The sequence below is a fragment of the Physella acuta genome, unplaced genomic scaffold (assembly GCF_028476545.2).
Source record: "Physella acuta isolate Inbredline_101_S28 unplaced genomic scaffold, ASM2847654v3 ptg000186l, whole genome shotgun sequence".
Taxonomy (NCBI): Eukaryota; Metazoa; Mollusca; class Gastropoda; family Physidae; genus Physella; species Physella acuta.
Window position 1 is genome coordinate 428,497 of NW_026731705.1, and position 13,875 is coordinate 442,371.

The 13,875-nt window shown below is 37.4% G+C and overlaps 2 protein-coding genes across 5 annotated transcripts in view; both read left to right on the top strand.

Annotated features, from left to right (window-relative positions):
• The window catches only part of LOC131936721 (uncharacterized), a 302,556-nt gene that overhangs the window by 163,805 nt on the left and 124,876 nt on the right, over positions 1–13,875 (top strand). The window lies entirely within an intron of this gene.
• On the top strand, positions 2,769–6,068 carry LOC131936720 (kelch-like protein 24a). The gene is made up of 2 exons (XM_059293782.1): positions 2,769–2,952; positions 4,928–6,068. The coding sequence occupies exons 1-2, from the start codon at positions 2,906–2,908 to the stop codon at positions 6,009–6,011; spliced, it is 1,131 nt and encodes a 376-aa protein (XP_059149765.1). The 5' UTR covers positions 2,769–2,905; the 3' UTR covers positions 6,012–6,068.

Sequence of the window (13,875 nt, forward strand, 5' to 3'; positions counted from 1 at the left end):
CTTAAACTTTTACAACGCAATAGATACATAGTTCTTAAAAAATAACTTCATTTTACCATGACTTGCAATTTATAAAACAGAAGTTTTTAAAAAAAATAAAAAAAACTATGCAATATGAGTTTAAATGTAGATATATCCATGATATATATATATATATATATATATATATATATATATATATATATATATATATATATATATATATATATATATATATATATATATATATATATATAAATATATGTATATATATACATATATATATATACATATATATATATATATATATATATATATATATATATATATATATATATATATACATACATTTATATATATATATATATATATATATAGATATATATATATATATGGTCATATACATTTAGTTTTAAAACGATAGATATGAAGCGATTCGAAAGTAGCCTCGCTAATCCGTTTTGATTGTGAGAATATATCAGTTTACTCATACGTTTTTAAGTAGGCCTATTTATAATTGTAAGAAAATCAATTTTAATAGTAAATGAATGCAAACAAAAAAAGGTACAACATATTTTATTCAATTCTAAATATCTAACAGTTTAAACACTTGTAAAATCATTTTTTTTCTAAATATATAAATTCTAAATATAATGTTTTTTTTTAAATTTAATAAATTTAAAAAAAGCCCAGTCCTTTGAAAAGTCAGTATAACAAAAAATGATAAAAATAATGCTCAATGTTTCTCTTCTGATATGATGATCAATGACACTATGCTCAAAATGCTAAACAAGAAGATCGACTTGCCAAAATGGCTTTGACCATAGGAGCTATGACCATAGGGGTTTTGACCACAGCGAGACTTTGGAGAAAACACAAAACTATAGTTTCCTGGGAAAGTAAAGGCATCAGGGCAAGGTAAAATTCATGACATAACTTCACACGTACAGGTCATAAAACAGGCACATTCTACCTTATCTATCACCAATGACAGTATGGTAGCCAATAGAAATATATTTTTAAATTCTCAGTTAGTGTCAAATTTAGATCTTTCCTCACAGGCCTTTAGTTATAATTATTTATTTCGTGCTTAAAGATAATCGATGCTCTCAGTCTCTAAATTATTGTATCACTCAGTCATTCAGTCATGTAATAACGAGTTCACTCAGCCATTTATTTAAATCACCGGTCATATACGCAATCGTTGTATTACTCAGACACTCAATCTTTAAACAATTTCAAGTACCTAATATCAAGATTTTAGACCTTGTAAATAGTCGAGTCATGTCGACGGTAGAAAGTTTACTCACCACATTTGCCATCACAGTCAAGCAACTGTCATGGCCTGTACAGCTGATAACTTTCTATGCCTTCATGTCAATGTAAAGCTTTGTCTTACTGTTGCATCCCCAAGTGCTGAAACGCAGCCTACAAAGTTTTGTAACCTCAAAGTTTATTTACAACCAGCTCAGAATTTTCCCGCAAGTGTTAACCACGTATCTATTAATGTTTTAGCTCATGATCTGACCTCACATCACGAATATGAAAGTTCTAGAACGACAATTATAAATTCCATTCCCTGGTAACTAAACTAGATTCTGTCGTCCTGCTTGTCCTGCTTCAAAACAACGCGTTCTATAAATATTGAGGACTATTTTATTGTCACATATTTTAACATTTTTTTTCGAAATGTGTTTTTTTTTAATTTTAATAAATGGTTAGCTTATTACTTATAGTAAAGAAATAGTAGATAGTTAAACCTATTATTATTGAGTTCGAAACTCTTGAGTTCAAAAGCGGGTTTAAGTTAGTACAATGTCCATGAGTACACCCAGCTCTAATGGGTACCTAACTCACGTTAAAGAAAATATCGACGGATGTGGACAGTGCTGACCACACTATCCCTTTACACGATGAAGTCATAGAATCTGGTTTAATCTACTTCACTTGTCCCATTAACCGTTATGTTCGAAAAGGGAACTTCACTAATTTTTTCAATGACATGGAATAACAGAAGATATGGCATATAAAATCTTAAGAGACATAAACAACCTAAACCTCTAGAGAATAACCCGTTGATGGTAAATTAAAATTGTAGGTCTACTGTAATAAATTGACAGTAAAATATTTAGTTAAAAGAAATAATATATTATTTTAGAAAATAATTGTGTACACATTATTTTAGATTTAATTATTAAGTTATATTATATTAATAAATGCTTGCTATAATATAAAAGCACGAAAAAAGGCCGTACAATAAAATACTGTTAATAGCTCGCAATAGTTTTAAATATTCAATTTTACTTTCTTGTATACAATGCGATTTTCACAAATCTCGAGGTATTATAGATCACTGAGTCGGGAAAAAACTCTCTCTCTCTCTCTCTCTCTCTTTGCGTGTCTGTGTCTATCTGTATGTCTGTGGAGACTATACCTTAAGAACCGTTTCAGCTATGCTGACGAAAATTCATGCAGAGGTATTATATAAAATACATAGTTTTGTTTCAACTTTTGAAAGATTTTCCGTAACTGGAAGTAACTAACTGAACGTTCGGTTTCTGAACAGCTAATATTGATGTACATATTACTACAATACAGAATATACGGTTTCATCGCGTGTCTATTCTAACCCAGGTTTAAGAATTGTCCACCAAGGCGAATTTTAAACATTTCAATTTGTTCCACTCCAGTTTTTAATAGCATACTTTGAGAACCGTTGAGGGTAGAATTACCCATGCTGGAATGGATAACCTGTGAAAACCTATCTAGGTCATGATATTGTAACAGGCAGGTGCATCAGACCAGGTGTATCAGGTGTGCTTTATAACAGGCGAGGTGCATCAGGTATGGTATATAACAAGCAGCAGTTCTCTTCATATCATCAAGTGTGTGTGACATAACCACGGCACAGCCACTGGTAGCACAAATGAGTTACAGGCAAACAACGATGGATTATATGTCTTCGCATTCACTGTAAGAGGTTTTAGAAATTTTATAACTAGCTTTAGGATGTATGTGTGTTTTGGTTCAGTGTAAACTCGTTGTTTGTTATCGGTGGATAGTAGACTGTCATATGGGTTGACTGTCAATTGGAGAGTAGTTTAGATTTAACTGCATACCCTTTACTTACTAGAGCTTTATCTCATTGGTTTGTTAATCATATAACTAAAGTTACAACTGTTGAAAGAAACAAATAATATCGACATACTGGTATTTGAGCCGTGTTTCGGATTAATATTAGACGTAAGTTTCCTGTTAACAGACCCTATACAGTTTCTTGGTATCATTAATATCAAGATAGAAATATAAATACCGTACTTTGACCGCATTTCTTTATGTGCTACACACTATTCATATGATACAACCAGAGGCTTGTTTTTATGTCAGTAACTGTTACAGCAGTACTTGATGACAGTTTGTCAGTAACTGTTACAGCAGTACTTGATGACAGTTTGTCAGTAACTGTTACAGCAGTACTTGATGACAGTTTGTCAGTAACTGTTACAGCAGTACTTGATGACAGTTTGTCAGTAACTGTTACAGCAGTACTTGATGACAGTTTGTCAGTAACTGTTACAGCAGTACTTGATGACAGTTTGTCAGTAACTGTTACAGCAGTACTTGATGACAGTTTGTCAGTAACTGTTACAGCAGTACTTGATGACAGTTTGTCAGTACATGTTACTGCAGTACTTGATTACTGTAATCGTCAGATGAAGTGGTCGGAGGCTAGGAAAGACATTGTTTAATAAACAACTTTCGTCTGAAAATGTTTGTGAGGTGTGGGGTCATTTATGATCTACATCAGGGGTCTCCAAACTACGGCCCGCGGGCCGGGTGCGGCCCGCAAGGTCCTCTCATCCGGCCCGCGGAGATCTTTTTGTCCACGGAAAAATGTTTCTTAGAGGTGGCTGAGGAACTTTGCCCAGAAAATTCAAAACAATTTGAAAATGTAGCTGTGGGTGCAAATACTTTTGTCCGCCGTGTTGCAGACATTGGTGAAAACATCGTGACTCAAATAGCGAAAAATGTAAGCACGTTTCACTATTTTTTAATTGCAATGGATGAGTCGCTGGACATATGTTTCACCTCTCAACTGCTTGTGTTCATTAAGGGTGTGGATCAAGACATAAACATAACACTAGAGCTGGCTTCCCTACATAATATGTATGGCACAGTTACCGGAGAGGATATATTCAATGAGTTAAAGAAAACATTTGCTGATTATAACTTGGACTGGACTAACCTGTTGATGGAGAACTAACTGTTGATGGGGAAAAGTTACATTAGTGGCATAAAGAAAAGCTTGGTTGGACAAGCGAATGAGAAAAATATTCTACAACTACACTCTATTATTCATCAGCAAGCTTTGTCTGCTAAATATATGGATATTAGTAGTGTACTGAATCCTGTGGTAAAGATGGCAAATTTAATAAGGTCACATGGGTTCAACCATAGATATAGAATACCTGAAGAATAATTTGAGAGTAAACTTGGACCTCGAGTTTGTTGTCGACAACCGACAGTGTTTCTTTCAGTTTTTTCTCTGGGGGGAGGGGGCGGCACTTGCAATTTGTATATCTTTGTATGTAAATTATATTTTTTTGGTGGGGGGTGAGGGGCGGTGGACGTTTTGTGTGTGTGTGTGGGGGGGGGGGCTCCATAACACCGAAGATATGCCTTTAAGAAACTCTGGCCCCCGAACTGATATTTGATAGTCAATGCGGCCCTCGGTCTGAAAAGTTTGGAGACCCCTGATCTACATAGAAAACTTAATATAAAAATATAATACAGTATTGATTAAAAATTGAAAGTTTAAAAGACTGGTTTATATTATTGCAATTCGTTACATTGAGATATTTATTAGGTAAAATTGTCTTTGCTTATTTAAGATTTTAGAGCGCGTTTGTGCATTATCTGACAAAATATTTTTCGTCTTCTGGTGTAGCTACGGACATCCCAGAGACGGGGTAGCAGAGTTTAGTTTGACTGCTGTTCATGACAGGACTAACATAGCTGCTGATGACAATAGCAAGAGTGATGACGACATATATTCCAAGATGGCTGCCGGTGTGTTTACGTGTATTGGAGAGAAGGAAAGCCGAGAACGATTCACAGATTTCACTGTAGTAGTCCAGGATGTCAAGTTCAGGTGCCACCGTTTTATTCTGAGCGCGTGTTCCACGTTTTTTGAAGCTCTGCTTAGAACTGATATGAAGGAGACAAGCGAAGGTACCGTGGCGCTGGGTGGAATGGAACCTGCGACCTTTTCTCTAATCCTCGATGTCTTGTATGCCGGTGCGAACATTTTGTCAACAGAGAACATGTTTGTAGTCTGGCACGCTTCCAATCAATTACAGATCGATTTTTTAATCAAGACATGTGAGGAATTTGTGATTAAAAATATGACGTCATCGAACTGCTGGACTGTGTACAATGAAGCCACAAAACTGGACTCGGCCAAAGTTTTAGGTGACGTCAGAAAGTATCTGACCGTCAACTTGCCTGACGTAATTGTCAGTGACAGCTTCATGTGTCTGTCACTTGATGACATGATTGGCATTCTCCAACATCAGCCTCGGCCTGTCTGCACAGACTTTTCTGTCTTCTGTCTGCTGAGGTGGGCGTGTGCTGAGACAGACTCTATTCGCGTCATGTTCAAGGCCACCAATCCTCAGAATATTAGGATGGCATTCCAATTCAGTGGCCAGGGAATAGTTGCAATACAACGCATTCCACCCAAACCCAATGTATGTGATAGGAAGACAGAGGTCTTCAGAAGGTCTTGCTTGAGCCAATTGCTGGAGAAGGTTGACCTGACACAAGCCAGCGTTGATTGCCTGACCTATCTCATGACCAACGAGTTTGTTGCTGACCACAGAGACGCCATACTGCTAGTTAACAGAGCGTCAGCCCAGAGATTTGGTGGCGGTGGCCACGCACAAGTTACAACACACACAATGTTTGGTGCCATGCCGGCAGGTAGACTGGGCACATGCAAGCACTGTCAAGGGGGGTTGGTTTATCAGTGATGACAGGATACGTCTTCTGTAAAGGGATGGTGTGGTTGTGTTCTTGTCTTGTGTCGTCTCTGTATCTATGTTGGGAAAGGGGTGGGGTGGGGTGGGTTCTTGTCACTTGTACTACTCAAGTGGCCAGTGTTCATCTATCAACCTGATTTTCTGACAAACATCTCGACTAAAGAGAAAAAACTGCGTGACCCACTTCTCTGTGTCAAGCGTCAACATCTTCAGCTACCTTATGACTAGCCGGAAGTACAAGGAGAGCTTCAATACCCTCATCAAGTTGGGTTCAATCTAGTTTTTATTAAGGAGACTTTCTACACCGTCTTCAAAAAGGGTTTGACATCTAGTTTCCATAGGAGAGTCTGCCATCTCCTCAAGATGGGTTCATTGTAGTTTTTATTAAGAAACTTTCTGTAATGTCTTCAGTTGTTGTTTTAAGTTTAAATTTAGATTTCTCTGTTGTTTAAAAGATAAGTTCGAAGTAGTTTTATTTAAAATCTCGATTGTTTTTATTGCACGGATTACAAGACTTTCTTTATACTTCTTATTTACGAGAAAGTAAAAATACTAGGCCCTATTCGCGTAAACCAAGACGATACCACTAATTTTCATCTATTAGGAAGTGTCTAGATAGCTGAGATGTTAGTGTAATAGTTACCATGCAGGTGGTACGTGTACGAGACACATAACGTCATTGTTAAAAAAAAATTTTTTAGATGTGAATGATAAAGTTGCCTATCTGGACTAGGCGGGACACAGGGCAGTTGCAGTAGAGTTCACCTGTTTCTGTGTCCTCAGCATATGAAGCATATGAAGGATATAGTGTATTCAGAGCCATGCTCGGCCGAAATATTTTATTTTTTAAAATGATTTAAGACATGTCTGAGACTTGGCGGGACACTGGGCAGATGAAGTAGAGTTGCGTAGGTGTAGTTTTTACTTGGGACGTCAATATATGAAGGGATAGTGTGGTCAGACCCATGCTTAGCAGAAATCGGTGTTTTTAAAAAACAAAAACGTCTGAGGTGTGACGTCTTTTTGAATGTGGGGGTCTGTTTTTTTATGACGATAAGTGACTGACGTGATGTCATTTATGTTACCAATTATGGTAATGAATGTTGTAATATATAACCACATAGAGCTGATTAAAACAAGGTGGGGGTGAAGCGGAGGTTGAGGCTGAATTACTTTTTCTAATTTTATTTAAAAACATGGCGGCTCATTTTTTTGGACAATAACCATGCGCAATGGATAACACTCAAGGAAATAATTAAGCAAAGAGACTTCTTATGTGTTTGAATCTTTGCCTGTATGTCTTTCTCTAGAAGGTTTTTATTTATCGATGTTTTAAAACATTGTTATCTGCTTATCAGTGTATGTATTCACATGTAATAGCATCTATTTGTATGAAGGTTGGATAAAGTGGTTTGTGGGCTGGACGTTAAGCTGTAGTTGTAAGCTGAGGTGTAACTATAAGTTGATTTTTTTGTTGACGTATAATTGTAAGTTAGGTTGTAATAATTGTAAATTGAGGAGTAAACGTTTGTAAAAGTAAATTACATAAACCACAACGGGATGAAGCTATTGATAAGATGATTCTTGATAAATGACAAGTAGGACTCTGACACGTGACATGATGGACACTGACAGATCACATGGTGGACACTGACAGATCACATGGTGGACACTGACAGATCACATGGTGGACACTGACAGATCACATGATGGATACTGACTAGTTGGATATTGACCAGTTGGATACTGACCAGTTAGACACTAACCAGGTGGATACTGACCAGTTAGACACTGACCAGTTAGACACTGACCAGTTGGATACTGACTAGTTGGATACTGACAGATCACATGGTGGGCACTGACAGATCACATTGTTGATACTGACCAGTTGGATACTGACCAGTTGGATACTGACCAGTAAGATACTGACCAGTTGGATACTGACCAGTTGGATACTGACCAGTTGGATACTGACCAGTTGGATACTGACCAGTTGGATACTGACCAGTTGGATACTGACCAGTTTCAAAAGAGAATGACATCTAGCTAATTTTAGATTTTTTATTATAATTTAATTTTTTTTACTGTCTTTGCTTAGGGTTTGAGTTAGAGTTAGTCTTTAAGAAAAATAGGTTGATCAAATGTCAAACTAGAAGGAAAGAAAATTAGCTAGTCTACCACGTCATATTAAAAACCCACTAGAGTAAAGTCTCATTTAAACAACAGACTGACAAAAACCCACTTATAATGAGATCTTAAACCAGTTCCGTTTTCACCAGTGGTTTGCTAATAAGATAACGCAAGGGTCTCTTTTCATGACCTGAAACGTCTATTTGTATACAACGCTTTGCTTTATGATTGAAAAAACCCCCACTTATAATGAGATTTTAAACCAGTTCCGTTTTCACCATTGCTGTCAAATGAGATAACGCAAGAGTCTCTCTTCATGACGTGATACGTCTATTTTAAACAACGCTTTGCTTTACGATTGACAAATAAGTTAAGTGGAAGTACAAGTGGTGTTTTTATGTTTCTATTTTTAAAATGGTATCAGTGTTTTGTATTAGAGGTTTGGGCAGATGGGCAGAAGTAAGGTTTGGCCTCTTTCAACAACACATATATCTGTAAAGTAGAATCCTGTTGGGAAATATTTATTTTAAAATGATCGTTTCTAGTTGAAAAAAAGAAATAAACAACTATAGGCCTACAATTTTAAGCTCTTAACAACTGTATGTAAGGGAAAACGATGTTATGTTGTTTGTACATCCACGTGAGGACCATGTTGTATACAGATTATGTTGAAACAAATCACATATGTGTAGCAACATAATGGCAAACAATACTAAAACTTGTTAGCATACATTTTCATAATTTCTACACACTTGCACTAAACAACTCAGTCAGATTTACACCGTCAGGACAGGATTAGGTATTGGCAACATGCCAGTCTCTCACTGACAGAAACAGGACGTAAGACCACGGAAACAGGATCTAGGTCACTGAAGAGTACAACAGATAACCGTACAGGACAAGTGGCCACTCTACAGGACAAGTGGCCACTCTACAGAACAAGTGGCCACTCTACAACAGGTCACGTGTACGGGACAACAGGTCACGTGTACAGGACATCAGAGATCATAAAACCAAAGTGTATAGCATTTAACATTTTAAACACAACATAATTTACACATTAAAAAGCAAACCCCATCAATGTACTTGTCGACAAAAATAAACGAACTAATCTAATTTAAAAAAAAAATGAAATACACAATTTACCCGTTTTATGTTGTAAATGTCAAACTTATTTGGGTTTTGAGACAGGGGCGGTCTGTGTGTTACATATACCACATTACAATTTTTGCAAGGGGTTAAATAGAAAAATGGAATTCATCCAGAAGATTTGGGTTTTACTTTGCTTCTGCTTAAACTTCCACTATATTGTATACAACAGGCACGAACTTGTTATATATTAAGTTGTATTTCCATAAAATATGTCGGCTTATTTCACGAAAACAAAATTCACATTCTCTTTGCGCGTAGACTACATATCGTGCTATTTTAATCCAACACCATCTCTCTTGCAACAAACCTGAGAACCATCGATAGTCTCCCCATCTGCCCTTACCCAGCTAGTTGTGTCCCATAGCTCCCAACATTGGAGCCCCTACCCAGCTAGTTGTGTCCCATAGCTCCCAACATTGGAGCCCCTACCCAGCTAGTTGTGTCCCATAGCTCCCAACATTGGAGCCCCTACCCAGCTAGTTGTGTCCCATAGCTCCCAACATTGGAGCCCCTACCCAGCTAGTTGTGTCCCATAGCTCCCAACATTGGAGTCCCTACCCAGCTAGTTGTGTCCCATAGCTCCCAACATTGGAGTCCCTACCCAGCTAGTTGTGTCCCATAGCTCCCAACATTGGAGTCCCTACCCAGCTAGTTGTGTCCCATAGCTCCCAACATTGGTGTAAAAAGACATTTTTAAGTTGGTAGAGCACAGCCAGATGTAGGACATTGATATTTGTAAAGCTATTTTAAATAAATCAAAACTTAAACTATATTTTTACTATCGTAGATGTGCAGCATTTCTATTTTTTTTAAACCGGTTTATATTAAATTCACGTGGTAGAGGAACAACATGCTAATGATATAAAATATTGTTTAAAATACAAACTAAACATACATTAAATATAATAAACTAAATGTTGAATTTACAAGAATAATTATCTATATTACCCCCCCCCCCCCCCACTTTCCCAATAGACTTACAAGAGGTTTACAAATGTAGCACAAACAAGGATGTGTTTTGTTAAATGGTTCACCCCACTTACTGTGAAGTTGGTAACGCCCACTGAGTCATGCTGTGAGAAAAACCGTTTAAAAAGTGAGCAGTCATTTCTTAGCATTGGTCAACCGTGTACAACAGACTTAGGTAAGGTTTGTCATGTATTCACGTCAGTAGTTTTTGTATTACTCATTTTTCTAATTTGCTTATATAAAACATAATTTATAGTATATATTATTTCAAAGTGGTAGACAGTGTTGGTATTAATTTTGCATATATATATATATATATATATATATATATATATATATATATATATATATATATACACACATATATACATATATATATATATATATATATATATATATATATATATATATATATATATATATATATATAATATATATATATATATATATATATATATATATATACATATATGTATATATATATATATGCATGTATATATATATATATATATATATATATATATATATATATATATATATATATATATATATATATATATATATGTATATATATGTATATAGTACACACTTGTCATGGAATTGCTTAGGAATTTTTATCATGTACATAAAATGTACATAAGAATTATATAAAATGTACATAAGACAGACTACCTAACCAATTAAGGCACGGTGTAGGCTTACACTTTTCTTAATTTCTACTGGTCATATATTCTAGGTTCAAGACTCTACTTGCCTTATGTTCTACTTGCCCTATGTTCTACTGGCCCTATGTTCTACTTGCCCTATGTTCTACTTGCCCTATGTTCTACTTGCCCTATGTTCTAATGGCCCTATGTTCTACTTGCCCTATGTTCTACTTGCCCTATGTTCTACTTGCCTTATCTTCTATTTGCTCTTTGTTCTACTTGCCCTATGTTCTACTTGCCTTATGTTCTACTTGCCTTGTGTTCTACTTGCCCTATGTTCTACTGGCCCTATGTTCTTCTGGTGCTGTGTTCTACTTGCCCAATGTTCTACTGGTCCTATGTTCTACTTGCCTTATGTTCTACTTGCCCTATGTTCTACTTGCCCTATGTTCTACTGGCCCTAAGTTCTACTGGTGCTATGTTCTAATTGCCTTATGTTCTACTTGCCTTATGTTCTACTTGCCCTATGTTCTACTGGTCCTATGTTCCTCTAGTGCTATATTCTACTTGCCCTATGTTCTACTGGCCCTATGTTCTACTGGTGCTATGTTCTACTTGCCTTATGTTCTACTGGTGCTATGTTCTACTTGCCCTATGTTCTACTGGTCCTATGTTCTACTTGCCTTATGTTCTACTTGTCCTATGTTCTACTTGCCCTATGTTCTACTGGTGCTATGTTCTACTTGCCCTGTGTTCTACTGGGCTATGTTCTACTTGCCCTATGTTCTACTTGCTTTATATTCTCCTTGCCCTATGTTCTACTTGCCCTATGTTCTACTTGCCCTATGTTCTACTTCGTGGTATGTTCTACTTGCCCTATGCTCTACTTGCCCTATGTTCTACTTACCCTATGTTCTACTGGTGCTATGTTCTACTTGCCCTATGTTCTACTGGCCCTATGTTCTACTTGCCCTATGTTCTACCAGCCATATATTCTACTTGCCCTATGTTCTACTGGCCCTATGTTCTTCTGGTGCTGTGTTCTACTTGCCCTATGTTCTACTTGCCCTATGTTCTACTTGCCCTATGTTCTACTTACCCTATGTTCTATTTACCCTATGTTCTACTTACCCTATGTTCTACTTGCCCTATGTTCTACTTGCCCTATGTTCTACTTGCCCTATGTTCTACTTGTCCTATGTTCTACTGGCCCTATGTTCTACTTGCCCTATGTTCTACTTGCCCTATGTTCTTCTGGTGCTATGTTCTACTTGCCCTATGTTCTACTTGCCCTATGTTCTACTTGCCCTATGTTCTACTTGCCCTATGTTCTACTTGCCCTATGTTCTTCTGGTGCTATGTTCTACTTGCCCTATGTTCTACTGGCCCTATGTTCTACTGGCCATATGTTCTACTGGCCCTATGTTCTACTTGCTCTATGTTCTACTGGCCCTATGTTCTACTTGCCCTATGTTCTCCTTGCCCTATGTTCTACTTGCCCTAGGTTCTACTTGCCCTATGTTCTACTGGCCCTATGTTCTACTGGCCCTATGTTCTACTTGCCCTATGTTCTACTTGCACTATGTTCTACTTGCCCTATGTTCTACTTGCCCTATGTTCTCCTTGCCCTATGTTCTACTTGCCCTATGTTCTACTTGCCCTTTGTTCTACTTGTCCTATGTTCTACTTGCCCTATGTTCTACTTGTCTTATGTTCTACTTGGCCTATGTTCTACTTGCCCTATGTTCTACTTGCCCTTTGTTCTACTTGCCCTATGTTCTACTTGCCCTATGTTCTCCTTGCCCTATGTTCTACTTGCCCTATGTTCTACTTGCCCTATGTTCTCCTTGCCTTATGTTCTACTTGCCCTATGTTCTACTTGCCCTATGTTCTACTTGCCCTATGTTCTCCTTGCCCTATGTTCTACTTGCCCTATGTTCTCCTTGCCCTATGTTCAACTTGCCCTATGTTCTACTTGCCCTATGTTCTACTGACCCTATGTTCTACTGGCCCTATGTTCTACTTGCCCTATGTTCTACTGGCCCTATGTTCTACTTGCCCTATGTTCTACTTGCCCTATGTTCTACTTGCCCTATGTTCTCCTTGCCCTATGTTTTACTTGCCCTATTTTCTACTTGCCCTTTGTTCTACTTGTCCTATGTTCTACTTGCCCTATGTTCTACTTGTCTTATGTTCTACTTGGCCTATGTTCTACTTGCCCTATGTTCTACTTGCCCTTTGTTCTACTTGCCCTTTGTTCTACTTGCCCTATGTTCTACTTGCCCTATGTTCTCCTTGCCCTATGTTCTACTTGCCCTATGTTCTACTTGCCCTATGTTCTACTTGCCCTATGTTCTCCTTGCCCTATGTTCTACTTGCCCTATGTTCTACTTGCCCTATGTTCTACTTGCCCTATGTTCTACTTTGCCTATGTACTACTTGCCCTATGTTCTACTTGCCCTTTTTTCTACTTGCCCTATGTTCTACTTGCCCTATGTTCTCCTTGCCCTATGTTCTACTTGCCCTATGTTCTACTTGCCCTATGTTCTACTTGCCCTATGTTCTACTTGCCCTATGTTCTACTTGCCCTATGTTCTCCTTGCCCTATGTTCTACTTGCCCTATGTTCTACTTGCCCTATGTTCTACTTTCCCTATGTTCTCCTTGCCCTATGTTCTACTTGCCCTATGTTCTCCTTGCCCTATGTTCTACTTGCCCTATGTTCTACTTGCCCTATGTTCTACTGGCCCTATGTTCTACTGGCCCTATGTTCTACTTGCCCTATGTTCTACTTGCCCTATGTTCTACTTGCCCTATGTTCTCCTTGCCCTATGTTTTACTTGCCCTATGTTCTACTTGCCCTTTGTTCTACTTGTCCTATGTTCTACTTGCCCTATGTTCTACTTGTCTTATGTTCTACTTGGCCTATGTTCTACTTGCCCTTTGTTCTACTTGCCC

Excerpts from the sequence above, each read along its gene's own strand:
- LOC131936720 (XM_059293782.1), top strand. The coding sequence starts at position 2,906 with ATGAGTTACAGGCAAACAACGATGGATTATATGTCTTCGCATTCACT. Across the intron at positions 2,953-4,927 it reads TATATGTCTTCGCATTCACT|CTACGGACATCCCAGAGACG; the intron begins GTAAGAGGTTTT and ends CTTCTGGTGTAG.